This window comes from Bufo gargarizans, chromosome 4, assembly GCF_014858855.1.
Source record: "Bufo gargarizans isolate SCDJY-AF-19 chromosome 4, ASM1485885v1, whole genome shotgun sequence".
NCBI lineage: Eukaryota > Metazoa > Chordata > Amphibia > Anura > Bufonidae > Bufo > Bufo gargarizans.
The window spans coordinates 433,496,872-433,524,601 of NC_058083.1; the positions used below are offsets into that span (position 1 = coordinate 433,496,872).

General features: G+C 44.7%; 1 protein-coding gene across 1 annotated transcript; it reads left to right on the forward strand.

Annotated features, from left to right (window-relative positions):
* Window positions 1–11,920: 11,920 nt before the first annotated feature.
* On the forward strand, window positions 11,921–23,157 carry LOC122935475 (heme-binding protein 2-like). The gene is made up of 4 exons (XM_044291241.1): window positions 11,921–12,064; window positions 20,636–20,759; window positions 21,696–21,867; window positions 22,980–23,157. The coding sequence occupies exons 1-4, from the start codon at window positions 11,921–11,923 to the stop codon at window positions 23,155–23,157; spliced, it is 618 nt and encodes a 205-aa protein (XP_044147176.1).
* The last annotated feature ends 4,573 nt before the right edge of the window (window positions 23,158–27,730 follow it).

Sequence of the window (27,730 nt, forward strand, 5' to 3'; positions counted from 1 at the left end):
CTGGATATTTTGTCGTATTAATATCATATATTTTGTTTATTGGTCATAGGGAAACAGAGTCAAGGGATAACATTTATATTAATCTGTGTTTTGTTATAGCCTGTTTGGTAAACAGAAGATCCTAAGTTTCTCCTGGTATATAAATCATTGGTCTGCTTGTTAAAAGTATATCATTGGCAATTTTTCATAAGTAAATTTAAAGGGAACATTTAATGGGGGGACATTTCAGGGGTTGGATAACTCATTTAAGGCCTCACGCATAAAACCATATGTGTTTTGCAGTCTGCAAATCGGAGATTCGCCAAACACAGATACAAGTGCATTCCTCCATTTTTTTTTTTTTTTTTTTAACTCCTGTAGAAATATTCTGTCCTTGTCCGCAACTGAACAAGAATAAGACATGCTATTTTTTTTTGCAGGGCCGCAGAACGGTCATGTGGTTGTGTACAGCACACTGTACCGTGCGCATTTTGTAAGGCCCCGTTGAAATGAGTGCAAAAAATGCAGATTGATGCAGAAAAAATGTGGTCGTGCGCATGAAGCCTAACCCCTGGTTCTCCGTGTACATTCGCATTTGCATCAGGAAGTGCTAATGGTGCATACGTTGGATGGGTCCATGACACCCAGATGCCCAAAGTCTGGGTGTCATTTATTATGGGCCTTATGCCGGGTTTTGGAGTAAACAAAGTCACAAGACTGCATTTTGCAACTCTTTTAACAGCCGTGCGTACAACAATATTTTGTCGAATGGGAGTTTTTGTGCTGAGCTCTCCACTTAGGAGTTACAAGAAATTTGCTGCTTCGGTGCAAGATAATCGGCGTCACTCAGACAATAGATAAATCTTTATTGAAATTAGGCATAAGATAACACGTTTCGGGGATAGCAAGGTCCCCTTCATCAGGTTAGGCTTGCTGCTCGGAGTGGCAAGGAAGTGTCAGGGGCATGGCGGGGACCGGGCCAGTACATCAGAGCCAACACTATGTTTTATTAAGGGACTTTTAGTAGAAAAAAGTCATAAGTTCCCTTTTTAACCTGTCGTGCAACAATATTTAGTCACACAGCCGGTTTTATGCTGTATTTGGCAGTGGAGAGGGAGGGGGCATGTCAGGGGCCATGTTGGGGCCGGGACTCCAGCCTTGGCAAATTTAGTAACATTTGTTGTAATACAGCAACAGCTACAGCTTAATGCAAGGAGGAACTATGTTAAGCTGACAGTAGATGGCGCTGTGTTAAGCATTACTGTTTATTCAAGTACAGTCATTCCAGTGTATGCCCTTTCTGGTGAAGATGTAGATGTTATCTCTGGTAGTCTCCATTTTGATGATGATGTTACAGTTGATGGTTGCTGTTTTGTCCCAAGTAAAGTGTGGCCGGACTAGAGGGCAAAGCCTGGGGGGAGGCCAGCATGACAAATGGGGGGCGTCAGTGAATGTTGGTAGGCAGGGATTTAGTGGGTTTTAAAGGTGAGGCGGGAGAAGAAGGAGTAGCCAGGGTCCGGGTTTAACCTGTTAAATAGCGTGAATACAAGGACAGCCCATACACAGTTTGGGGGTGCCACGGGGGGGAGCGGCGGGTCATCTGGAGCGAATTCTGTATCAGTGCAGACGCAGGCAGGGGGTTCGGTTGAGGAAGAGTCAGTTAGGATGGATGACGCTTCAAAGGGAGAAGTTTGTGTGCTTTGAGGGCCCCTTAGGAGCACATTTGAAACAAGACGTGAGGGATCGGATTGGAAAAGGAGAGTATGTTGATATTTTTTTCGCTACTCCCCTCGAACGCTTTAATTTGGATAGGGCCAGAAAGGATGATGGCAAAAAAGAGGAAGAAGAAAATCACCGGTATCGTTTAATCCCGCGCAATTTTACTAATTTACTATTTTAGCCAGTGTCATAGGTGGAAAAGTTCCGACTGTTGCTCTGCGCTTTTTTGCTACCTTGACACGATTAACGAGGTATATCAGGTTTATGGCGGGCAAGCTTGGCTCCTCTATGATGAACAATTTCGCGTAGCGGAAGGCGATGTGTCCCAAAATTTATTGGGACCACAAGGATATCGCGTTATGGCTAAAAGTTACGGCACCGGTTAGAACGGGTCAGTCCTTTCGGGGAGAGGCAGGGGGATCTGGCCATTCCTCATTTACCACAGCGTTGGCCAGGATGACTATGTTTTTCTTTTCGAGGAGGTTTGAAGGAGGGTGTAAGTTTGGAGCGAAGTGCAATTTTAAGCACAAATGCACTTCCTGTTGTCGAATATCTTCTATATAAAAATAATCTTTATATAAAAGAGAGGATCCCAAAAAATATATACTGGTATATAAAAAAATAATATGAAACTTATATGATCCTTCAGGCGGACATAATCGCCTCTAAGTTCTTTTATCGAGTATCTTAATTTGATTTGTGCAAGCAGTGAAACAAAGGGAAAATTGCCTATGCAAAAATATATGTACTTTATTATACACAATACAAACCAAGAAAATAAAATCAATACGATTGCAAAGACAACCAATGAAGCTGTAAAATAATACTCAAAATATGCCACACGGTGGTGCCAACACACCCCTATCTCACCAGCACAGTACAACTTAAAAAAAATCTGTCACCAGAATCATCACCGTTAGAGTCCATTCACACGTCAGTATTTTTCTATATCCCGAATTGCGGTCCGTTTTTTGTGGATCCGTTGTTGCTGAAAATGTCATCCGTTTTTTGCGGATCCATTGACTTTGTATTGTACCAGGATCCGATTTTGCGGATAATAATACAACAAGTTTTATATTTTTTCAGACATGCGGATCGGAACAACGGAAACGGACAGCACACATTGTGCTGTCCGATTTTTTTCAGGACCCATTGAAAATGAATGGGTACGCAACTGGTCCAGATCTGTTCCGCAAAAAACGGAACAGATCAGAAAAGAAACAACGGACGTGTGAATGGACCCTTAAAATAAAACTATTGTCTTGTAACACTTACTACCTCCTTTCCAGATGTGCTTTTCTTTCCTTGCTGCTTGGTTTCTATCTTGAAAAAATCCACTTTATTCCTTATGCAAATGAGCCAGTAAGGTGCACAGAGGGGCGTTATTTTTGTTCAAAAGTGCCCAGGAACACCACCATTGAGTGCCCAGACCCGCCCTCCAGCAGAGCCCAAGCACGCCTCTCCTCGGCTCATACTCTACGCCCCCAGCAGCGCCGTTGTCCCCCCCCACCCCCCTATATCACTAACAGCAGATAACCCTGCCCACCCTTGCCTTCAGTGTCACTGACAAATCTCGCCGCGCTCTTCCAGCAGAGGATGAAACTGTCACTGGGCTCGGCACATGCCCAGTAAAACATTGGAGTCTTACTGATGAAGGGAGAGACTCACGAAACGCGTTTTAGAAGCCGAGGATTGTTAGAACACTAATTACAGCGCATCATCCTGACCAGAGCAAAAGGATCGCTCTGAAAAAGCATCGAGAAGATCGCAATCACGTGACCGCCCAAGTCATACTCCAGACGCGCGAACCACGCCCCCCGGCGTCCTAGGCAACACAAGGCACGCTGTCGACTCCTCTGAACTGCGCTGTACTCAAGACACTCTCCCAGGAACAGCCGACCGTCATTGGAGGACCTGATACAACAGAGCCGGGTGAAGGGTAAGTGACCTCTGTAGCTAGAGACAGTGCGGGACGCCACACTCAGGCACAGAGCATCCCTTTCTCCCACAGCTTTGTACAAGGAATACAGCGATCATACATATATTGCCACATATTTTGAAGTCTTGAACTGAAGACTGATGTATATCGCTATTGATTTATGAAAGACTACTCTATAAATAGTGACATAAATATAGAAGACACACTATCTATCCTGTGTCCAGCGGCCATTGTTTTATGAAAGAATATTCTACGAATAGAGGAATCACTATAATAAGTGCATCCTCTACCCAGTGGCGATCACCCACTCATCACTACTATTTTTTACATTTTAACATTTTTCTACATTTTTATCATCTATTAAAAAGGACATATATCTATTATTTTTATTTTTACTTTTTATCATTATCCTTTATTTTTCATTTTTTTCATATTTTTATTAGTCTGACCTCTGGTGGTTGCTGTTCACTTTCACTTAGGGCTTGTTCACACGGCCATTGTGGTTCCGTGGCCATTTACTTGAATGGGTCCGCAATCACGTTGAATCAGAACGGAAGCACGGATCGGAAGCATTCGTGGTGCTTCCGCGGTGTTTCTGTCTCAGCCTCCGCACCGCAAAAAAATAGAACTTGCTCTTTTTTTTTTGCGGTGCAGACGAATCACGGCCTTGATCCGTCCTGGCCGCCGCACGGACGTTGACCGTGCATTGGGGGCTGCAAATTGCGGTTCCCAATGCACGGAACGGAACCACAACGGCTGTGTGAATAAGCCCTTAGACTGGTCTAATTTATTAGCGCATGAAAAAAGTCACACAAAAGTTTGACTTTTATTGCAAAAAGTCACACTTCAGCACTCAAAAAAAAAAGAATAAAAGTATGCCAGCCGTGGGGTGGAGTAGTAATTAGACTGTTTTTGTAACAAATTCAGGAGCAAAAAAAGGTGCAACTACATACATAGGTCAGAAAAAAATACGCAAAAGTGGCTAGTGGCTGGTTCGGCCTGCACTCATACCATTACAGGGTGTCATTCGCCCAAATACCTTTCAGAAAAAAAAATCGATTTAAAATGTAACTGTGATCTAATCACATTTGCAAGCCTGTGTGTGTCAGGCCCCCACACATACTGTATTGTGTCCACTGGCTAGTGGCTGGTTCGGCCTGCACTCATACCGTTACAGGGTGTCATTCGCCCAAATACCTTTCAGAAAAAAATATTCTATTTAAAATTTAACTGTGATCTAATCACATTTACAAGCCCGTGTGTGTCAGGCCCCCACACATACTGTATTGTGTCCACTGGCTAGTGGCTAGGCCTGCACTCATACCGTTACAGGGTGTCATTCACTCAAATACCTTGCAGATAAAAAAAATTATATTTAACATTTTTCTGTGATATAATCACATTTGCAAGCCTGTGTGTGTCAGGCCCACACATACTGTACTGTGCCCACTGCCCAGTGCCCACCACTTATATAGTTTGGCACAGTACCACTTCACATAAAAAAAAAAGACAGGTAGAGGCAGGCCACCCCACAGTGGCCGTTGTGGTCGTGGTGCTGTCATTTCCACTGGCCCTGGAATAATGTCTAGTGTTCAGAGGCCACGTACCCTGAACCCCAAAAATTCAGAAAGCATAGTTTACTCGCTTACACTAGACACCCAATCTTCAACAGCTTCCGCTAAGAACCTTGACGCACCATCCTCCTCCAGCTCAGCTTTGGTCACCACTCTCCCGCCCACCGCCACCACCACCACTACCACCACAGCCACCACAGCCGCTTCACTTGATCCCTCAGAGGAGTTATTTACACATCAGTTGGATGAAATTAGTGACGCGCAACCATTATTGCCAGGGGATGTAGATAACAGGGATATGTCTCAGTCAGGCAGCTTCACACACATGGACGTACAGTGTGATGATGATGATGATGTTGTACCCGCTGCTGCTTCCTTTGCTGAGGTGTCAGATACAAGTGAAGCGGTTGATGATGACGATGTGTCCGTGGATGCCACGTGGTTGCCTGCTCGAAGAGAAGAAGAAGAAGAGGGGGAAAGTTCAGAAGGGGAGACAGAGAGAAGGAGGAGACGAGTTGGAAGCAGGGGGAGGCCGTCGCAAGGAGCTAGTGGCACAGTCAGACAGCATGTATCGGCACCCGGGGTCAGCCAGACAGCACGCCAATCAACGCATGCTGTTGCGCCACCAGAATGCCGTCATTGCAAAGTTCAGCAGTGTGGCATTTTTTTTGTGTGTCTGCCTCTGACAACAGCGATGCCATTTGCAACCTGTGCCAAAAGAAACTGAGTCGTGGGAAATCCAACACCCACCTAGGTACAACTGCTTTGCGAAGGCACATGATCGCACATCACAAACGCCTATGGGATCAACACATGATGACGAGTAGAAGCAGCACACAAGCTCAAAGCCACCATCCTCCTCCTGGTCCAGCATCTTCAGCCACGTCAACCACTGCTGTCCTCCTTGCCCCCTCTCAACCACCCGCCACTCCGCCTCTCACCTTGAGCAGTTCCATCTCATCTGCCCACAGTCAGGTGTCTGTTAAGGAAATGTTTGAGCGTAAGAAGCCAATGTCACAGAGTCACCCCCTTGCCCGGCGTTTGACAGCTGGCTTGACGGAACTCTTAGCCCGCCAGCTTTTACCATACCAGCTGGTGGAATCTGAGGCCTTCAAAAAATTTGTCGCTATTGGGACACCACAGTGGAAGCTACCCGGACAAAAACTTTTTTCTAATAAGGCAATCCCAAACCTCTACTCGGTGATTGAAAAGGAAGTCATGGCATCTCTGGCATACAGTGTTGGGGCAAGGGTCCATCTAACCACTGATACCTGGTCTATCACCTACACTGCGCATTGGGTCAACCTGCTGATGGCTGCCAAGCATGGAATGCGTGGCTCTGCAGTGGAGTTGGTGACACTGCCACGACTTGCAGGCAGGCCTACTGCCACCTCCTCTACTCCTTCTACTCCATCCTCTTCCATAACCTCCGGCTGAGTCCTCTTCTGCTGCGGCATCTGGCTGCACATCAACTGAACCCCCCCAGCTCCCCAGGGGCTATTCCACATCCCGGATATGACAGTGTCACGCTGTCTTGGGGTTGACTTGCCTGAAAGCAGAGAGCCACACCGGACCAGCACTCTTGTCCGCCCTGAACGCACAGGTGGATCAGTGGCTGACCCCGCACCAACTGGAGATCGGCAAAGTGGTGTGTGACAATGGAAGCAATTTGTTGGCGGCATTGAATTTGGGCAAGTTTTCACATGTGCCGTGCATGGCACATGTGTTTAATCTCATCGTACAGCGCTTTGTGTCTAAGTACCCAGGCTTACAGGACGTCCTCAAGCAGGCCAGGAAGGTGTGTGGCTATTTCAGGCGTTCCTACACGGCCATGGCGCACTTTGCAGACATTCAGCGGCGAAACAACATGCCAGTGAGGTGCTTGATTTGCGACAGCCCGACACGTTGGAATTCAACACTCCTAATGTTCGACCGCCTGCTCCAACAACAAAAAGCCGTCAACGAGTATTTGTATGACCGGGGTGCTAGGACAGCTTCTGCAGAGCTGGGAATTTTTTTGCCACGTTACTGGACGCTCATGCGCAATGCCTGTAGGCTCATGCGTCCTTTTGAGGAGGTGACAACCCTAGTCAGTCGCACCGAAGGCACCATCAGCGACCTCATCCCATTTGTTTTCTTCCTGGAGCGTGCCCTGCGAAGAGTGCTGGATCAGGCTGTAGATGAGCGGGAAGAGGAAGAGTTGTGGTCACCATCACCACCAGAAACAGCCTTGTCATCATCGCTTGCCGGACCTGCGGCAACGCTGCAAGAGGAGAATGAGGAAGAGGAGTCAGAGGAGGAATGTGGCTTTGAGGAGGAGGAAGACCAACCACAGCAGGCATCCCAGGGTGCTCGTTGTTGTCACCTATCTGGGACCCGTGGTGTTGTACGTGGCTGGGGGGGAAGAACAGACCGTCAATGACATCAGTAAGGAGGAGGAACGGGAAATGAGTAGCTCAGCATCCAACCTTGTGCAAATGGGGTCTTTCATGCTGTCATGTCTGTTGAGGGACCCTCGTATAAAAAGGATGAAGGAGAACGACCTGTACTGGGTGGCCACGCTACTAGACCCCCGGTATAAGCAGAGAGTGGCGGAAATGTTACCAAATTACCGGAAGTCAGAAAGGATGCAGCAGTTCAAAACCAAACTAAAAAAATTTGCTTTACACAGCTTATAAGGGGGATGTCACAGCACAACGGGAATCTAACTGGGGAAGAGGTCAAAGTAATCCTCCTCCTACCACGACCACGGCGGCAAGGACAGGACGCTTTACAGATGTGTTGTTGATGGAGGACATGCAGAGCTTTTTCAGTCCTACACATCGCCACAGCCCTTCGGGATCCAGCCATAGAGAACGACTCGACCGACAGGTGGCAGACTACCTCGCCTTAACTGCAGATATCGACACTCTGAGGAGCGATGAACCCCTTGACTACTGGGTGTGCAGGCTTGACCTGTGGCCTGAGCTATCCCAGTTTGCGATAGAACTTCTGGCCTGCCCCGCTTCAATTGTCCTGTCAGAAAGGACCTTCAGTGCAGCAGGAGGCATTGTCACTGACAAAAGAAGTCGCCTCGGTCAAAAAAGTGTTAATTACCTCACCTTTATTAAGATGAATGAGGCATGGATCCCGAAGGGACTGACAGTAGGGGATACGTTTAACTAACAAAAGGCCTGATGACATGCCTTGGCCTCAAAATGGTCCCCACGCTGCTGTATTTAATGTCTGCATACCGGATGACTTTCGTGAATTCTCCGCCACCAACTAGGGTTCAAGCCGCAATGTTTTAGTCATCTTTCTGCCTTGAAAACATCAATTTTTCCGGCCGCTGCTACAACAGCGGCTGCAACAATAGCATTGTTTTTCAGGCATGTGTACATGCCTAATTTTTCTGGCCTCTGGTGCTGCACTGTGACTGCAAAAACAACCTTTCGCGATCGTTACCTTGTTGTGGTGAAGGGGCTTGCGTATCACAATGAAGCGATCATCACCTCTATGAGTGTGTTGGCAATGTTGCCACACCCCAGATGATAAGGCCGTTGCTTCATTATGATCAGACCAAAAGCGATCGGGACGGCTGGATGTTTTTTTATAAAAAAAACTTACATTTTTTTATTTATCTTTTTTAAAGTTGTATGGGTGGGTTTTTAATACATAAAATAAAAAAACATAATAAAGTCTCTTAATAGGTTATTAGAAATAATGCAGACAATTTAAAAAATCCCCAACAATTCCAATACAAATCAAGTACAAAGCTCAGAACTAAATTATTCCAGGATGTCGTAATAGTTCGTTAATTCGACAATGGTTAATCAATTCGACACACGTCCCCGGATAGGGGACGTAACAGGGATTAAACTGATAGGAATAGGACTAGTTAAGACACCACTCATATAGGGTGTCACAGCACATTGCTCCGTGCACGCGCAGTGCCCCAATTTGGGAGTAAGAGGACCGACCAAGCTGCTTTTTCCATCCCCTGGTTCCTAAAATCAATTCAGTTTGGTGTATCAGAGTTTGGTCTGTCACTGTGAAGGCAGTCGAAAATACCCGACCTAAATTTTTTTTCACAAAAGGCAATCCCACCCTGATATGGGACGTAACAGGGATTAAACTGATGAGAATAGTACTACAGAAAATAGCACTCATATCGGGTGTGACAGTAAATTGCACGGCGCAGACGCAGTGACCGTGGCATGGATTCAAACAAAGGGGAGGGAGCCAGCAATTTTTTAACCATCTCCCCGTTCGAAAAATCTATTTAATAAATGGACCCCAGATTGGGGACGTAACAGGGATTAAACTGATGAGAAGAGAGAACTACAGTAAATACCACTCATATCATATATTTTGCCATGGATCCCCCTCCGGCATGCCACAGTCCAGGTGTTAGTCCCCTTGAAACAACTTTTCCATCACTATTGTGGCCAGAAAGAGTCCCTGTGAGTTTTAAAATTCGCCTGCCCATTGAAGTCAATGGCGTTTCGCCCGTTTCGCCCGTTCGCGAACATTAGCGAAAATTCGCGTTCGCTGTTCGCGAATGGAAAATTTTATGTTCGTGACATCTCTACTCACGACCATAGTTTCGGTGTTTCACTTCAATGGGGCCGCAAAAGATGGGCTGGAGTCCTGCCCCCCAACACTCCGTGTGCTGTCTGTATCTGTAGCTCTGTTCCTTGGACACGCAAAAAAATTTAACATATCTTATTCTTGTCCGTTTGGCAGGCAAGAATAGGCATTTCTATAACGGGCAGCCCATTCCAGTCCCCAAATTGGGGAACACACACGGGCGGCATCCATGTTGTAAGAATGTGCAATTTGCAGACACTTTAGTAAATGTGCCTTGCTGTTTTAGACAGTCTGGGGCACATTTAATAAGACCGGCTTTTTACGTTGATCTTATTTTCCCTCTTGCGCTGTCCTTAGATTCATCTAATTTATGACGAGACATGAGCATCTGTGGCAGTCTTTGTGCCTGGGGTAAAAACTACACCAGTCCCATTTATATTTGTCCAGGAGTAAAAGTTAGTGGGACACATTTACTAATGGACTTCTGACACTGTTTAGATGTCCAGCCATTGCACATATTTTATCACATGGTTTTGGGCCATGTTTGCCAGTTGGACGGGGCGAGGGCGTGTTGGGGGCAATGCAAATTTATTTACATTTGCACCTGGAAACAGGAGCAAATGTTAGCTAAAAACTACGCAAGCCCCTGGTGTAGTTTTTACTCCAGGCGCACTGACTGCCATAGTCTGCGCCTCATCATAAAGGCTCTCGCAGACACAAACGTATTTTCTTTCCGTATCCGTTAATTTTTTTGCGGACCACATGCGTAATCATTCATTTCAATAGGTCTGCAAAAAAAACTGAAGTTACTCTGTGTGCATTCCATTTCCGTATGTCCGTATTTCTGTTCTGCATGTCCTATTATTGTCTGCATTACAGACAAGGATAGCACTGTTCTATTAGGGGCTGTTCCATTACGCAAAATACGGACGTCATCTGTATTTTTTTGCGGACCCATTTTTTGTGGACCGCAAAATACATACGGTCGTGTGCATGAGCCCCAAATTAGATGGATCTTACAGCAGTGCAGAGGGGGAAACTAAGACAGGCGCAAAATGCCAGTAAATGTGCCCCAGTAAATTACACACTTTTTAGGGAGATATATGACAGCACATTTGCGCCTTTTTTCATTCATATACTAATTAGACCAGTCGAAGGCCTCTTTCACACGACCGTTTTTTTTATCCATTTACGGGCCATTTTTTGCGTTCCGAATACGGAACCATTAATTTCAATGGTTCCGAAAAAAAAGGAAACTCCATATGCATTCTGTTTCCGTATTTCCGTTCCGTTGAAAGATAGAACATGTCCTATTATTGCCCGCAAATCATGTTCCGTGGCTCCATTCAACTCAATGGGTCCGCAAAAAAAAACTGAACACATACGGAAATGTATCCTTATGTCTTCCGTATCCGTTCCGTTTTTGCAGAACCATCTATTGAAAATGTTATGCCCAGCCCAATAATTTCTATGTAATTACTGTATATGCTAAACGGAACAGAAACGGAAACACAACGGAAACAAAAAAATGGAACAACGGATCCATGAAAAACGGACCGCAAAACACTGAAAAAGCCATACGGTCGTGTGAAAGAGGCTTAATTGAAATTGAACCAACTGACTGAGACCTGTTTAATGCAAAGACGCCTCGCCTCATTAGTCAGCTGCTGGGCCACTTTTAATAAATAGCCTGCAAAATACTGAAAGGCAAATCCACTACTATGCTTGATAAATGTGCCCTACGCTCTTTTTTTATGCCAAAAACTGGCTTAGGGCTTTAAGTCAATGACCCGCAATAAATTATAAAACCCTGAACACAACCTCAGTGGGGGTCATTTATCAAGGGAATTGCAACCATTTTGGTGGAAAGAATTGTTGTAAGTCCTCTTTTTAACTTGCTGGTTTTACGCTGTATTCGACAGTTGGACAGGGATGAGCAGTCAGGTGCCGGTGTCGTTTTCTCACCAGGCGCCGGGGGGCGGCATAACTATGCCCCAGTGTTTTCTCCAGGTGAGGGTGATTGGACATAACTCCAGGCCATACTTTAACTTGCTGATGGGGAAAGTTAAACGAGTTCTCTGCTCCACCCATATCCACCTCCTATATCAGCAGCTGAGCTCCTCCACAGACCCATCCAGACATGGAGGTGAGAAGAAGACTTCTGCTGGGGCTGCTCTCTGTACTGGGGCTTGCAGTGCAAGCGTCTGATGTCTCCAGTCAGAAGTTGCCTCCATTTTGTGGCCATTATGATTGTCCAAAGTACCAGCTGGTGAAAGACTATGCTGTAAGTATGGGGAAGGGGCTTTGGGTGTAGTGGGGTGGATTTTATAATCTACTCCTTGCTCAGCACTGCAGCCATCATGTGCATTGACTAATATTATTAAAGAGTAACAAAACCTTTGTCATCTTTTAATAAGATGTCCTTAATGTCTTAACTTTTCCTAATATACTTTATTTATTTAATTTTGTATCTTTATTGAAGTGCACCATACCCTGTGTGCTTAAAACTAAGTTCTCTGTACACTGCTGACTGCTCAGTGGTGTATGGACTGTGAAATTTATGAATAGGGCTGCATAAGGGGTAAGTAGTGCATATTGCTGCTCCTGCCTGTGCCCCCCAAGGAATTACTAACTCCTGGCATAGCACATGGGTACCCATATGCTATGCCAGGTTTAGCTGAGTGGAGCGGGCTCCTGCTTCTTCCTGCAGTTCTCTTAGCGAAGCAGGAGCCCAGGAGTTGGTAAACCTCCTGGGCTCCTGTACTATAGATGTTCTTGTGTTTTGCGGTGAACTTTGCATGTTTGCGATTTGCTGAACATATGGCAATATTTGCACTTGCCATATTCTTTTAGTGTGAAGAATTTTGACCCATGACACATCGATAAGGTGGTACAGGACAGCTAATTGAGACGTTTCAGCACATGGACATACCTTCTACCTTATAAATAAACCTGATCTGGCTGCCATTTTACATTGTGTTTTACCAGTGTAGGGAGAGGTTGCTGTGTGGAGCAGGGACAGGCTGTTTGGGACACCAAATGCTAGCTAAAAGGGCCACAAAAGTCCTTTTAAGGACTGGTATAGGTGTGCTATCAATGGGTGTGATACAGAGGGGTGCAATATACTTATAATATAATCAAAAACACAGATCTATATAGTATTCACCTGGAAGTCAGGGAGCTAGGGGTTTACTAGGGCCATTTTTATATGGGGTAATGTTCCGGATGGGGTCGCTCTTATCAGGGCGGGTGGTCTGTAGTTAGGCTATCAGGGCCAGAATAGCACCTGCCTGTAGGGCAATATCAGGGACAGTTCTTTGCCCACCCTGTCTTTCAATACCACATCATCTAGCCCACAGATAGATGGTGTTTGCTTTCCCTCCGGGATTAATCGATGTGCACTGGAACTCACCGGATTGTGGTAGGACATATGGACAGGGCTGTCTTTAATATTGATTGGACCCTGGGCAAAAATTTACTTTGGCCGCCTTCCCACACCTTAGCAGGCACATACATACATACACTAGAGTACAGTGATGTAAATACTTCCAGTTCTGAAGACTCCAGCGGCTCAGGATCAGTGCTCTGGGCTCAGGCTGGAAGTGGGCACCGCTCTGCAGGAAGGAGACCAGGGCTCGGCTCACCCTAGCGTTACAGTCCACCCCACAGTATGCAGTATAGCACCCTATAGTATACAGCAACCTACAGTACCCTGCAGTATAGCAGCCCACAGTATACAGCACCACACAGTATACAGCACCACACAGTATGCAGTATAGCACCCCACAGTATATAGTATAGCAGACCACAGTATACAATATAGCATCTCACCGTATACAGCACCCCAAACTATACAGCCCCCCACACTATACAGTACAGCAGTATAGCACTCCACACTATACAGCCCCCACAGAATACAGTATAGCACTCCACAATATACAGCAACCCACTATACAGTAGTTTACAGTATATTAGCATAACAACCCCTGTCACCTTTTTCTGATGTGATCTTCACAAAAAAAGCTCCACAGTTAAGGCAAACTTCTACAGCAACACTTCTGGTAGAAAAGACCTTGATGACCTCATAGCCATGTGACCATTAATATTGCTATGTTGTCATCGAAGGTCCTAGAGAATCACAGCCTTCACAGTATGCTGCCTGGAGTGCCAGAAGGCATGGCAGCGCCCCCTGTGTAGCTGACAGCCTGACACCTGGGGCAGTGGCTAGCAGGGCTCAAGAAGGCAACTGTCCCTTTTGCCCCTTGTTAAAGACGGCCCTGTATATGCTTTCTGATTTGGTGCTGCCAAGCACTTGTTGTTGCCTACCACATCTATGCTTTTTGCTTAACTTTAATAATTTCATTTATTATCATTTTGAGGGATATCTTTTAGGGCTCATTCAGACAGCTGTATGCTGTCTGCAAAAAAAAAAATGCAGATCCGTTTTTTTTTGTGGACAGTTCAGCATGTCCGTTAAAAAAAAAAAGATAGCATTCAGTATTTTTGCGGACCCATAGACTTCAATGGGGCCATGTCCTGATTTTCACAGACAAGTATAGGACATATTTCACTTGTTTTGCGGAACCGTGGAATAGAAAAGGGCCCCATAGAAGTGAATGGGTCAGAATCTAATCTGCAAAAAAATCTGCATTTCTGTGGCTAGCATACGGCCGTCTGAATCAGCCCTTAATAGTAACATTATTAAAGGTTATGTTTTATCTTTATGTATATTCTAATGGATTGCCTTCCATGTACAATGTGATAATATACTTTCTAACATAGAAAGTATATTATAGTGCATTTGTATTGTGCGGTGGGTTCTGCTGCAATACCGCAGATGTATAGAGGGGACAAGCGTTGTTGGAACAAATAATTTCTACTGGTGTGATATACCAGTCGCCCCCCCCCCCCCCCCCCCCCAAAAAAAAAACTTTTAGAAGCAGGGTGTTATGTACCAATAATATACTTTTCTTTATAGTGCATTTGGGTACTGTATAGTGCATTTGCGTGTACACGAAAATTATATTGCTGATATTTCACATTGAAAAAAATGACTTTATATTACAAATTCAAATAATACATCTGGTATGTCACTGTCCATGTTGTAGGAATATTTGTGCACTTCTAGTAATTATTTCTTGGCTGCAAATATGAGCTGAAGGTTTTTCAGGTTTGCCTGCCATTAAAATGAATGGGACCCACCGCGAATTTGCGGTTTGCAAACATTTGATCGCGTTCATGCACCGTCCCGGCAGATGTTTGTCCATCACTACTCTGTACACCGCCGAGCAGTCAGTGGTGTACAGAGAATTGAGTTTTAAGCACACAGTAAATGATTAGCTTTAGGTATGAGAGTAAGAATACAAAATTAAGTATTGTAGGAAGGAACAAGGGGCTGTCGTTGATGGTCGGTACGTGTCACCGAGGTTCCTAGCCTCGCAGCGGTAAGAGATGTTTTTTTTTTTTTTTCTCAAAGTGTCAGTTTTGCAGATTGCAGTCTGACACTTCAGCTGTTTTAGTATGGCTGCAAAGCTAACCCGGGATGGCTCTTATTGGGAGTAGTCAAAGTGATAGGTGGGTGGCTACTCCCCATGTTCCAGGTCAGTGTCTTGGTTTGGGATATAAAACACAGGCAGCACTGTCGGGTGGGGTGGATTACTCCTCTCTGACAGTGGAGTGCTGCCAGTCTCTGTGTTGGGGCCTGGGAGTTGGAGCCGGGATTAAGGCCTGCTGCCTTGTTTGTGTGAAAACGGGTGGATTCTGCTTTATACAAGGACTTCTGTTACTGCCTGGTGTGAACGAACACCAGAATCGAGGTGACAGTATTTTCTGGAAACCTAATTATTTTTCACTTAATGTGTGAATAAACACTGAACTTTGTTGTAGAAATTGGCTTGCGTCAGACACACATATCCAAGCTGCGCTAAAAGCCAACCACAAAGATCCCCCCCCCCCCCCCGTGCTTAAAAGCAGGTGTATAAAGCTCTGTGTAAGGAAAGAACACTCAACCAGAGTCATTCAAGGTGTTTTTCATTCTGAGCTTCTGTTCAGCATTCCTCTTCCAGTCTCTTCACTTTATTTTATAGCCAGCAAAGGTGTAATAATAGAAAGGGGCAGGCCCGTCACACGACCACTTCCTTCATGTAACAAACATACAGGAAGATGAGAAACCACCATCACTTAACATGTCTCAGACCTTTTACTTGGCTAACCCCACCCTCCATGGCACATGGCGGCCCAATGAAATTACAGACATGGGCAGGTATAATCCACCTCATGTCTTGACCAATAGGAATGCTCCCAAGACCTTTCCAAATAAATCGGCCTGTCCTTAAAAAGATATTGCTCTCTAATGGGACAACATCCATTTAATCCAGTGCAAGTCCCCTACTGACCCAAAGTGAGCCTCTGTTAGACGTGGTTCTGAAAGGGGGTGGGGGGATCAGTCCGTGAGGAAGGCCTTTTAAAACAAGGTTGACCAAGAAAGGTGATATAGCATTCACATGGCCACTAGTCCTACCAACCAATGTTTAGCAGCATGTTGGGGGGGGGAGGGGGGGGGGACCGGCATCAGTGTTCTATACCCCACCGTTGCTGATGAGGACCCACGGGCAGCTTTCACTAAGAACATTGCTCTCAGAGTCAGCAGCCATTAGATCCCCCTCAAACCAACAGTGGCGGCCTTCACATGGGGAGTAGAAACCCAAGTGCTGATCTACAGAATTTCCCTGGTATCGTCCTTACCCGATCGTGCTCTTATAACCGTAATCCGGTCAGACTTTACACAGAGGGGTATGTAATTGGGCGTTCTGGGAATGGTGGGATACTATGAGATTTGTCCCCCACTTTGCTACAGTGGCCGCACCATTGACAGGGACGCAAGTCAGTGATGGTCCACTGGAATGAGCAGCCGACCCAAACGCCCACGAATTATGGCGGGGCACGGGAGCGTATAGTTCGCTACCATAGGCTTCAGGCCTAGTAGGCCTGAAGCCTATGCGGTAATAAAATACTGGCACAAGTGGGCGTGATGTCATCGCACCTGTGCCCGGACGCAGCACACTGACAGTGCACCTGCACCATCTACGAGTGAGCGCCGACTGGGACAAAGGTAAGTTTTTTTTATTTTTTTGGTGTGCCAACTTTAGGGGACATTACTGAAGGGACAGTGGGGGGGGGGGGGGAATTACTTAATAGATGGCAGTGTGAAGGGCAAATTACTATATGGATAGCAGTGTCAGGGCAAATTATCTAATGTGGGCAGTGTGTGGGGTTATTACTTGTGGGGGGGAATTACTACATGGGAGGCAGTGTGGAAGGAATTACTGTGTGGCGGAAATTGCTACATGGAACAGTGTGTGTGGGGGGGGGGGGATTACTATATTTGGGGGCAGTGTGAGGGCATTTCTATTAGGAGACAGTATACAGGCATTATTACCTGGAGCACAATATAGGTAGGGTGTTATTACTGGGGGCACTGTAGGGAACATTATAATTGCTGTAGACACTATAGGGATATTATTATAGGGTAATTTATCAAACTGGTGTAGAACTGGGTTAGTTACCCATTGCAACAGATTTCACCTTTTGTTTTTCACAGCTCCTTTGGAAAATGAAAGGTGGAATCTGATTGGTTGCTATGGGCAACTAAGCCAGTTCTACTTTACACCAGTTTGCTATATGAACCCAATTATGAGAACTAACATGTCTGTGTAACAAACTCTGTAGAGACGAGATGTGGCTGAAAGAATTTGTCATGGCAGTTAAACAGGAGAAGAGGAAAGATCTACATGACAGGAGATGTCCCTGGATGTAAGAGGTATGTGGTGCTGTATTCCCCTATATGCAGAGCTGGCTCACTACTGTGACCTGCGTCATCTTCTTCAAGTTTTTTTTTTTTTTTTTTTAAATCCATCTTATGTATTTTAAATTTGGTAACTAAAATTTTAATTTGGCACCTGCAGTTCTATGTAACAGCCCAGCTAAGAGTGATAACTTTCTGTGTACAGATAATGTAGTCGATGTTCCATGCAGTCCTATATAACACAATAGTTCACTGTTATGTGGGGTGTTACATAGGACTGCAGGTAACCTCTATGAAATCTGTATCTCCGAATTGAGTAGAAAGCCCCGGTGCTATCATGCACTTAATCCGCCCCTGTCTACAAATGGCTTGTGATGTGTATTAAACCCAGTATAGTATGTAAGGTTAACTAACCCTGGATCATCCCTCGCAGGAGGTTAGATGTTGCCTGGTCCTACCCCTATCATTTCAGAGGTGTGTTTAGAGAGTCTTCAGAGGGGAAAGGAGCAATGTCTATGCTCTCCTCCTTGGGCCTCAAGTTGTAGAGACATGCAATATCTACGAGAGAAAAGGGGAATCTGCATGGGAGTCGAGAACTTAATCCGCTACTACAGCTAAGGCTACTTTCACACTTGTGGTGTTGCCTAATCCGTCAGGGATCAGCAAAAAAAACCGCTGCCGTTACTGATATTGCAACCATCTGCATCCGTTATGAACTGATCCGGTTGTACGATCTTTAACATGGCAAGGACAGATCAGTCATGAACTCCATTGAAAGTGAATGGGAGACAGGTCCTTTTTTCTATTGTCAGAAATCTAATCTGTCCCTATTGACTTGGATTGTGGGTCATGTCGGATCCGTTTTGCGCTGCATCCCATGATGGAAAGAAAACCGCAGCTTGCTGCAGTTTGCTCTCCGGTATGGGAATGCAACCAAACAGAATACATTTTGTCTTCATTGACAATGAATGGGGACAAAAAACTGAAGCGTTTTTCTCCGGTATTGAGATCCTATGACAGATCTCAATACGGGAAAATAAAAAGGCTAGTGTGAAAGTGGCCTAACCAGACCTTACTGCAGACCTCAAGCAAATAACGCCATATCAGCATGGCTTTGTGAGGGATCGGTCATGTCAAACTAATTTAATCAGTTTATATGAGGAGGTAAGTTCTAGACTTGACAGCGGCGAATCAATGGATGTCGTATATCTGGACTTCTCCAAAGCATTTGACACTGTACCGCATAAAAGGTTAGTATATAAAATGAGAATGCTCGGACTGGGAGAAAACGTCTAAGTGGGTAAGTAACTGGCTCAATGATAGAAAACAGAGGGTGGTTATTAATGGTACATACTCAGATTGGGTCACTGTCACTAGTGGGGTACCTCAGGGGTCAGTATTGGGCCCTATTCTCCAATATATTTATTAATGATTTTGTAGAAGGCTTGCACAGTAAAATATCAATTTTCGCAGATGATGCTAAACTGTGTAGTAATTTACACTGAGGACAGTATACTACTACAGAGCGATCTGGATCGATTGGAGTCTTGGGCAGATAAGTGGCAGATGAGGTTTAACACTGACAAATGTAAAGTTATGCACATGGGAAGAAATAATGCAAGTCACCCGTACATACTAAATGGTAACACTGACATGGAAAAGGATCTATGAATTTTAATAACCTGCAAAAACCAGTGTCAGGCAGCTGCTGCCAAGGCCAATAAGATAATGGGTTGCATCAAAAGGGGCATAGATGCCCGTGATGAGAACATAGTCCTACCACTTTACAAATCGCTAGTCAGACCACACATGGAGTACTGTGTACAGTTCTGGGCTCCAGTGAACAAAGCAGACATAGCAGAGCTGGAGAGGGTCCAGAGGAGGGCAACTAAAGTAATAACTGGAATGGGGCAACTACAGTACCCTGAAAGATTATCAAAATTAGGGTTATTCACTTTAGAAAAAAGACGACTGAGAGGAGATCTAATTAATATGTATATCAGGGGTCAGTACAGAGATCTCTCCCATCAGCTATTTATCCATGTGACTGTGATGAGGGGACATCCTCTGCGTCTGGAGGAAAGAAGGTTTGTACACAAACATAGAGGATTCTTTACGGTAAGAGCAGTGAGACTATGGAGCTCTCTGCCTGAGGAGGTGGTGATGGTGAGTACAATAAAGGAATTCAAGAGGGGCCTGGATGTATTTCTGGAGTGTAATAATATTACAGGCTATAGCTACTAGAGAGGGGTCGTTGATCCAGGGAGTTATTCTGATTGGAGTCGTGAAGGAATTTTTTTATTCCCCCTAAAGTGAGGAAAATTGGCTTCTACCTCAGTTTTTTTTTTATTTTATTTTTTTGGCCTCCTCTGGATCAACTTGCAGGATGACAGGCCGAACTGGATGGACAAATGTCTTTTTTTGGACTTATGTACTATGTTAAGGCAGCCTTCGATATGTCCTGGCCAGATGTACGTTCAAAATCTTATATCCTGCAGTGGACATTGCTGCCAGAGTGCTTTTGCTTGCCATACAGTCTATTGAGAGACTTGAGCTAGAGGAAAAGGCCACAACTCCTATAATTTCCAAAATCCATACAGAATTCTCTATAAGAAAAAGTGCACTGAACAGCTGGAACTGTTCTGCTATAGCTGGATGTACAAATTTTTCACTACAGTAAAAAGGCATCTAATCTCTGGCCTAGTTTCCTGACTCCAACACTATGCTCTGGCCATTTCTCTCTGAACTCCCTGTCTTGCACCCATTCAAATGCCTAACATCAAGTGCACATCAACTACCATCAAGGCAGAAGCCCAAGAATTCGGGTGTTCCTTGAGGAAAGGGGGGCCCCCTCCTTGCACTGGCCCTAGAGACCCATGGTGAGAGGATAGCTGCTGATACACTGTGATAACTTGAGACACTATCTCCCATCTTCCCCTTTTTGGCTCTTCAGACGCTACACATGTAATATTCATTTATGAGGGGTGGTTTTTAAGTTCTACTTTTAACTGGTCAAACTTGAGTTTATTGTATTCTAACTGAACTTTTCAGGAATTTGAACTTCGTCAGTATGAAGAAACTCATTGGGTGACCACTTCAGTAAAACAGGACATTCTTGGCATGGTGACTAGCTTCAACCGGCTGTTTAATTATATCTCTGGGAACAATGCTGAAGGTAGGTTGCCCTCTTGTATAAGGCTCTGCTCACATCTATATTGTGGGGTTCTGTCTTGCATCGCTATTCTTGCCATCAATGTGATTAACTTGTTCTGTCACAGGTTCAAAGTAAATAAGTTCTGACGTGACCTTGCACCAAAACAATGGCCAAAAAAACTGAAAATAAAGAGGCATCCAATGTTTTAGGGAAACAATGGAGCACCCTAGTCTATGGAACTTTAATCTACAATAAAGAGGATAAATTCTGTGTGTTCATGTTACATGTAAGGTATCCTGGTGTAGGAACTTGCCCATACAAAGCTAGACATACAGACTACAGTAATGAGACGTTCAAACCCATGCCTGTGTTCAATCAAATGCTGGTCATCATATACAGATGCAGCAGAACTAAGACATAATGCATTAACTAAATGACAAAAATGTGACTTGACTCTGCTACAGCTGTAAATTAATTTTGACCTTGCATTTAAGCTTCACTTGGGGTCTCTAATTTGTGTAAGCAAAAGAGCAGGAGAACTGTATAATATGTACCTATTGCCATCCAGTAGTCGACTTGCAGCACAAGGTGTTTGACCGGCCCCTTACAATACAGGTATTAGGTTTGGTAGTGTCATAAGGACCCTGTGATGTCACAGGGCCATGTGACAATGATGGCCTCGATCCCAAATTCACCGTGGTTCCCCCCCCCCCCTCCCTCTATAAACAGTCATTGGTGTAAGTTATTTTTATGTTACCCGAGTGCATTGAATGTGATATTAGCATGCTGCTACATCCCATACCTGCTTAAAATCCACCTGACCCTTCCGGCACACTGGATTTAAACACCATTCAGATTTTGCTGTCTGCAGAGAAGGATTTTGGAGACTGTATACACAATATGGTGCCAATATGTTCGGTAAAATATCTCACTTTTCAGTTGGTTTCCTTCTTTAAGGGCTGAAGATAAACATGACAGTACCCGTGATAATATATGTGCCACTTAAACAACCACCTGCTGATAATGCCACAATGTCCATCTTTGTGCCACATGAAGTGGAGAATGCCCCGAAACCTACAGACCCTGAAGTTTACCTGGATACATATCCTGCAGCTTCTGTATATGTCAAGTAAGTCACTGCCAGTTCAGGTCATCGGCCATTTGTTCTGTTGTATCAAGTAATATATAGAAATAAAAATCAAACTATGGCGCACATGTTGCATGATGCAATGCTGATTATGCTTAAGATTTTACTGGCATAATTAACAGCTGAATGGTGGGTTTGATTTCAGATATTGCAAACAGCTGAACTTGCCAGGTGATCTGCTGTATAAGGGCCCTACCCACAAAGTGTCTGGCACACATAAATTCGCTTAGTTTTGTTCCGAAAAAAATGTCAATATGGAGGTACATTTAGACCTTGCCCTTTCCCACACATGCACTTGTAACTAAGCCACACTCCCTTGTTGGACAAGATATCAAGGTTATTAAAGTGTCAAAACTACAGTGTAAAACAAACTGTGCAAAAACTTGTTTGCCCACTAACACGCTTTTCATGGCACATTCCCCCTATAGAGAAGCTGACTTAAATATGCCAAGAGCTACAGTTTTGAAAAATAACTTAAAAAATGACACCTAATGATCAAAGGCCAGGAACAATAAAAACATTCCCCATAGACTCTTAGCTAACATCTGGAGCTAGCATATTTACTGCAGGAAAAAAAACGCCACCAAAAAGCTATTTGTGAAAGCACCCAACAATGTGATGTCGAGTCCAGAGCCATTGTAATGGTCCTTTTAAACAGGACAATCTAGCAGATTGTCGGGCAGGAATGCTTCCTTACCAACAATCTGCTGATCACTAGTGGAGAAGACTGGAGATCAGGGTTTCCCGGCAGCAAATCATGTTCACACAGTGCAATCTGCTACCGGGGAACATCTTTTGTGCAGCACAACAAAAAAAAATATATTTTTTTAATTGATTAGGTAATTTTTGCTCGTTCTACTGGCAATCAGCAGTGCATTTACACAACAAGATCATGGCTAACACAAGTGCTACTAGTAACACTGGTTAGCAATCGTTTGAATCTTCTGCAAGTGTACAGGGCCCAGATTAGATCTCCATTTCATGGGGAATGGTGTCCTGAGCAAAGATGTGGCAATAACTTTTTGAAGAACCAGGTTTGCAGCTGTATATGTCTTCCTCTTCTGCTGGATGTTCATGTAACCTCTTATTTTCAGGACTTTTGGAGGATATGCCCTAAGCACTGCATATGCTTACCAAGCTGAAGCCCTAGCAGAGAACCTGAGGCTCCTTGGTCTGCAGTTTGATGATACATACTTTGTACACGCTTCCTACAATGCTCCTACTGAGTTTCTCAACCGCCACAATGAAGTGTGGTACATGGTAGTCGTCTAAACAGTTGGAATATCTTCATCCCTATGCTGATCAGCCCTGAATGTGATTTCTATAACTTCTTCTTGTGATGTTTGATAACAGACACGTTGTCATGTGCTCAGGGTAATTTGCAAAAAGTAACAAATGGCTGTCAAATATTTTAATCATTGCCTTGTATATATAGCATGTTATCATGGATATTCTGTATTGTAACTGATTTTTGCAGCATTAAAACATTTGTGTAAACTGGCTTTTCTTGGTTTATATGCCTGACTGGATTCACTTTATATCATTAAAGGGATTATCCTGGAAACGATGACCTATCCTCGGAATAGGTCATCAATATTAGATCAGCAGGGGTCTGACTCGCGGGATCCCTTCTGATCAGAGGCTGGTTGCTCAAAGTGCACCACAGTCTCTTCCTAGGCTATGTCAAATAATAATTATTTCTATAGTGTCGCCATATTCCGCAGAACTTTACAAATTCATAGGGTTTATGTACAAAACAGGTAACTGGCTAATATGCAACTGAAACACTAGGAGTCGGGGGGCCCTGCTCGCAAGAGCTTTCAATCTATGAGGAATTGAGGGTGACTCATAAGGTAGTTGATTGTGATGAGTAGGATTTGAGCCATTATTGAACTGACAGTCTGCTACGGGTTTGGGACTGTTAGAGGATAAAGTTTATGCCAGAGAAGTTGGTGAGGGAGAAGTTTAGTCAGGGAAAAGTCATTTTAGGTACTGTAGCTTTATAAGACTGCCTGAAAAGATTTTTATTTTATTAAGGCACGTTTTGAAGGTGAAGTTGAGTAGGTGCAGCTCGGAAAGTCTTGAAGACTGGAGTGAGGGGTACGAATTATGGAGGTTATTAAATCTTAGGTTGCTAACTGAATGGAGAGCACGACTAGGGTGGTAGATGGAGAGGAGATATATGGAGGTGCAGTTTTCGAGAGGTTCAGTTTTAGATATAGAAAAGACATTGTAACGAAATCCGATGTAAATAGACAGATATACAGATATCATATTCTCCTAGACTTAAATTATCAATAGCTGATTAAATGGCAGTGGCTAATTGATCTATTAAGCAAATGCACATGGTGCCTCTCGCTGCCAGCCCGTCCTGAAGATTAGGTGAGACACTCCACATTATCAGAGGAAGCCCCCATTTGGCCTAGGCCTGCTAATTGAAAACCATTTGGGTGTCCTAATGAAGGCCTGGGAGGGGATACTTAAAATGCACAGCCACCCTGGAAATTGTTGGCTGCTAGACCAGTGGGTGGTCTAACCCATTCTCTAGATGAATGAAATATCAGAAGTCATAACTCCGACCTCCATGGCACCCACAGCCTCAGAACCCTAATCAGTGCAGCACTAAAAAAACTATCATGTTAGCATTTAATTAACTAAAACCCAATCACAGCAGGTCTCAACTAGCACACGCAAGTAAATGTACAAAAACAAAATTAACATATAACCAGATTCAAAGCATAGATGGCAAGGTGGATTACTGTATACTGTACATAAAATGTATGGAGGTTACACAATGCCGGACAATATAACCTCTGTGCCAGGCTGTACAATATACAGTGTAGAGGTATACTGTATATTGTGTGGCACAGTGTAGGCTATATGTGTATAACCTAAACATACTCTACATGAAAACTTACAATTGCTTGGCCCTTGAGGATCTGACACCACTTCAACACTTTGGCCACGGGCTCGGTAAAGCTAATGTGCTTTATTCTAATGAGAGATTTCATAAGGATTTGGAGAAAGGGCAGAGGGACAGCAGAGCAGGGAGAGGCTGGTGCTGCTTCTAGGGGGTCATACCATGGGGAAGTAATAAAGCCCACCATAATGCCCCCCCTCCCCCAGTAGAAATAATTCTCCTTATAATGTGCAAAACATATCCCCTTGTAATGCCCCCAGTTGAGCTAATATTCCCATAATGTGCCAATATAAAATACCCCTTTCTCAGTGCACCTCATAGTGCTCCTCATGCCCCTAAACAGAGCCCCCCCATATAAAATACCCCTTTTTAGCCTCAGTAGATGCCCCTATAGTGCCCCCTTATGTGCCAGTATTGTAATTTGTGTGTGAGATACTTACCACCTCCAGCGATGCAGGCCTCTTCCGGCCTGTGTCCTTCGCTGGCTCAGGCGGCCTCTGATGGGCTGCCAGCAGACTATCAGAGGAACAGGGAGGAGACACACCGCTCCCTTCCCTGCCGCAGCACAGACATCTGTATCGCCGTCCTGAGGACGGCGATACAGATGACTATGGAGATGAGTGAGTGCTTCCACAATGGAAGCGCAGCGCTCATCTCCTGCTGTGCCCTGCCGGCGCCCCCCTTCTGACAGCGCCCTGGGCGGCCACCCGGTCTAAGAAACGTCCCTGACCCTAATAATTGTGTTCAGCCTGACATGGGCTTCGGGCAGAGTCTAAGCGCGCCATACTGGACAGGAGGCATTTCTCAGTATTCAGGATCTGGCCGTCTGGAAATCATAACTCAATCATATTTGGTGTCTGTATGACCAGGACAAAGCGACTTAGATTATGGGATCATACCTGTCTGTCATACAGCGAGGAATCTGCGTTATTCATATTGCCACCTAAGCCAGTCTTCTGGGAAGGTGGGGCAGAAACCGGAATAATAGATGTCCCAGAAGGCCGGACCGAAATGAGGGAGGTTCCCTCACAGCCCACCCCTGAGGGGGGCTAAAAATGGGTGTTTATGAACAGGTAATTGTCAGCCATTTTGGGGATCCACATCGTTTGGAGTGACTGTGACTGGGTTGAGAGAATATCGGAGTATAGGCCCCTATCGCCTTATAGTATAGGTGGTGGCAGCTATTGTGATAGAAAATATTGGGGTGTTAGAATCTAGGGGAGTAAGTTAGCATAATTCCGTCATCTAGAATAGGTGGGTGGGAATTTCTGTGGTAACTTGATGAGCTCACTAGTATAATTCACCTCAGTGACATGACCTATTGAAAAGGGATCGTGATAGACATGTTAGACAGCTGCCAGAAATTAGTGGTGCATTGGAGTAAAGCAGGGGTGATGTCAGCGGATGAAGTGCATAGTTGGGTGTCATCAGCATAGATGGTATGGAAAGCTAAATCTCAGTCTGTCTGATGGGGGATGTATAGAGGGAGAAGAGTAGAGGATCTAGTACTGAGCCCTGAGGAACGCCAACATGAAAACAGCCAGCGAATGATACACTAACCCTGGGTTCACACCTGTGCGTTTCTGAGACGCGCGTTTTAACGCGCGTTTTTATGCGCGTTTTTATGCGCGTTTTTTGCAATAGTAAACGCGCGTTTGACGCGCGTTTCTGTGATTGACTGCAGTGTTGTCCAATCAGCAAATATCCCTGTGTATATGAAGTTTGGCCAATCCTAGCGCATTGGAGGTGTGAAATTTCATGTGTGTTGGTAGAGTGTGTGGTTTGGAGTCATGGAATGTTATAGACGGCGACGTGTTGCGGCACTTGTTGCAGCTATCCAGCTGGAACGCTTGAGGAGAAGGCGGGACAGCAGGCGACGTTTCTGGGTCCATCCTGTTATTGCAAATAGACAGGAGAGGGGCCAGTTCTGGGCACTGTATGCCAACCTCCGTGCCCATGAGGACCAGTTTTTTGACTACACCAGGATGTCCATCCACAGGTTAGTACGTATACGTGGTTGCAATGCTTTTTCAATGGTTAAGCTAAGTGTTTTGTGATTTTTGTATTGTTAACCATGAACATTTTATTGTTTCCCAGCTTTGACGAGCTCCTGGTGCTGTTGTCCCCTCATTTGCAGCGTCAGGACACCTTCATGCGGGACTGCATCCCACCAGTGGAAAGACTGGTCATTACTTTGCGGTAAGTAGCCTATTATTGTGGCCATTTAAACCATTTGCAGTGTGTTGTGCCATGATCTGAGTTTCGCCCTGTTTCTCTTGCTGTTTGTGACGTATGAGTGTTTGTGCGGGGGGTATGTGATGTGTATGTTGTCAACGTGTGGCATAGATATCCCATACATGCATCATGTATCCACATTTGGCCATGTTTTACCCCTCACTTTCCAAAAATAGTCCAAACAGTTGTTTCAATTTTTTTTAAACTTTGGTGAATGTATTCACATCATACATTTCAAAATCAAATGTGTTTCAACTGTTTTCCAAACAAAGGAGCAATGTAGTCAAAATAACATATAAATAATACCAACAATTTTCAAGATAAGTGCCCTTTTTGGCTCCCAAAACCTTGAGCCGGAGAATTTCCCTCTTCTCCGTTTATCACAGGGTTTCATATTGCGGCCCAGAAAACTCTGCCTCGGGATCCCGCCGTGTCTCTCTGGCTCCGCGAGACTGATTGGCGGGTGGCATTTCAGTGGTGGTGATGGTGGAGGTGCTTGGGCCCGTGCTTGAAGAGGGATATGGGTATGATGTGTGTTGTGTCTGCCATGTCTCAAGAGGGTGTTGTATGTTACTTTGTGTGTATGTGTGTGCTGGGTATGTGTGAGGGTGTTGTTGGGGATGTAGTGGGCCATATTGTGGGGCATATTGTGGGCAATATTGTGCCCCATATTGGTGGCCATATTGTGGT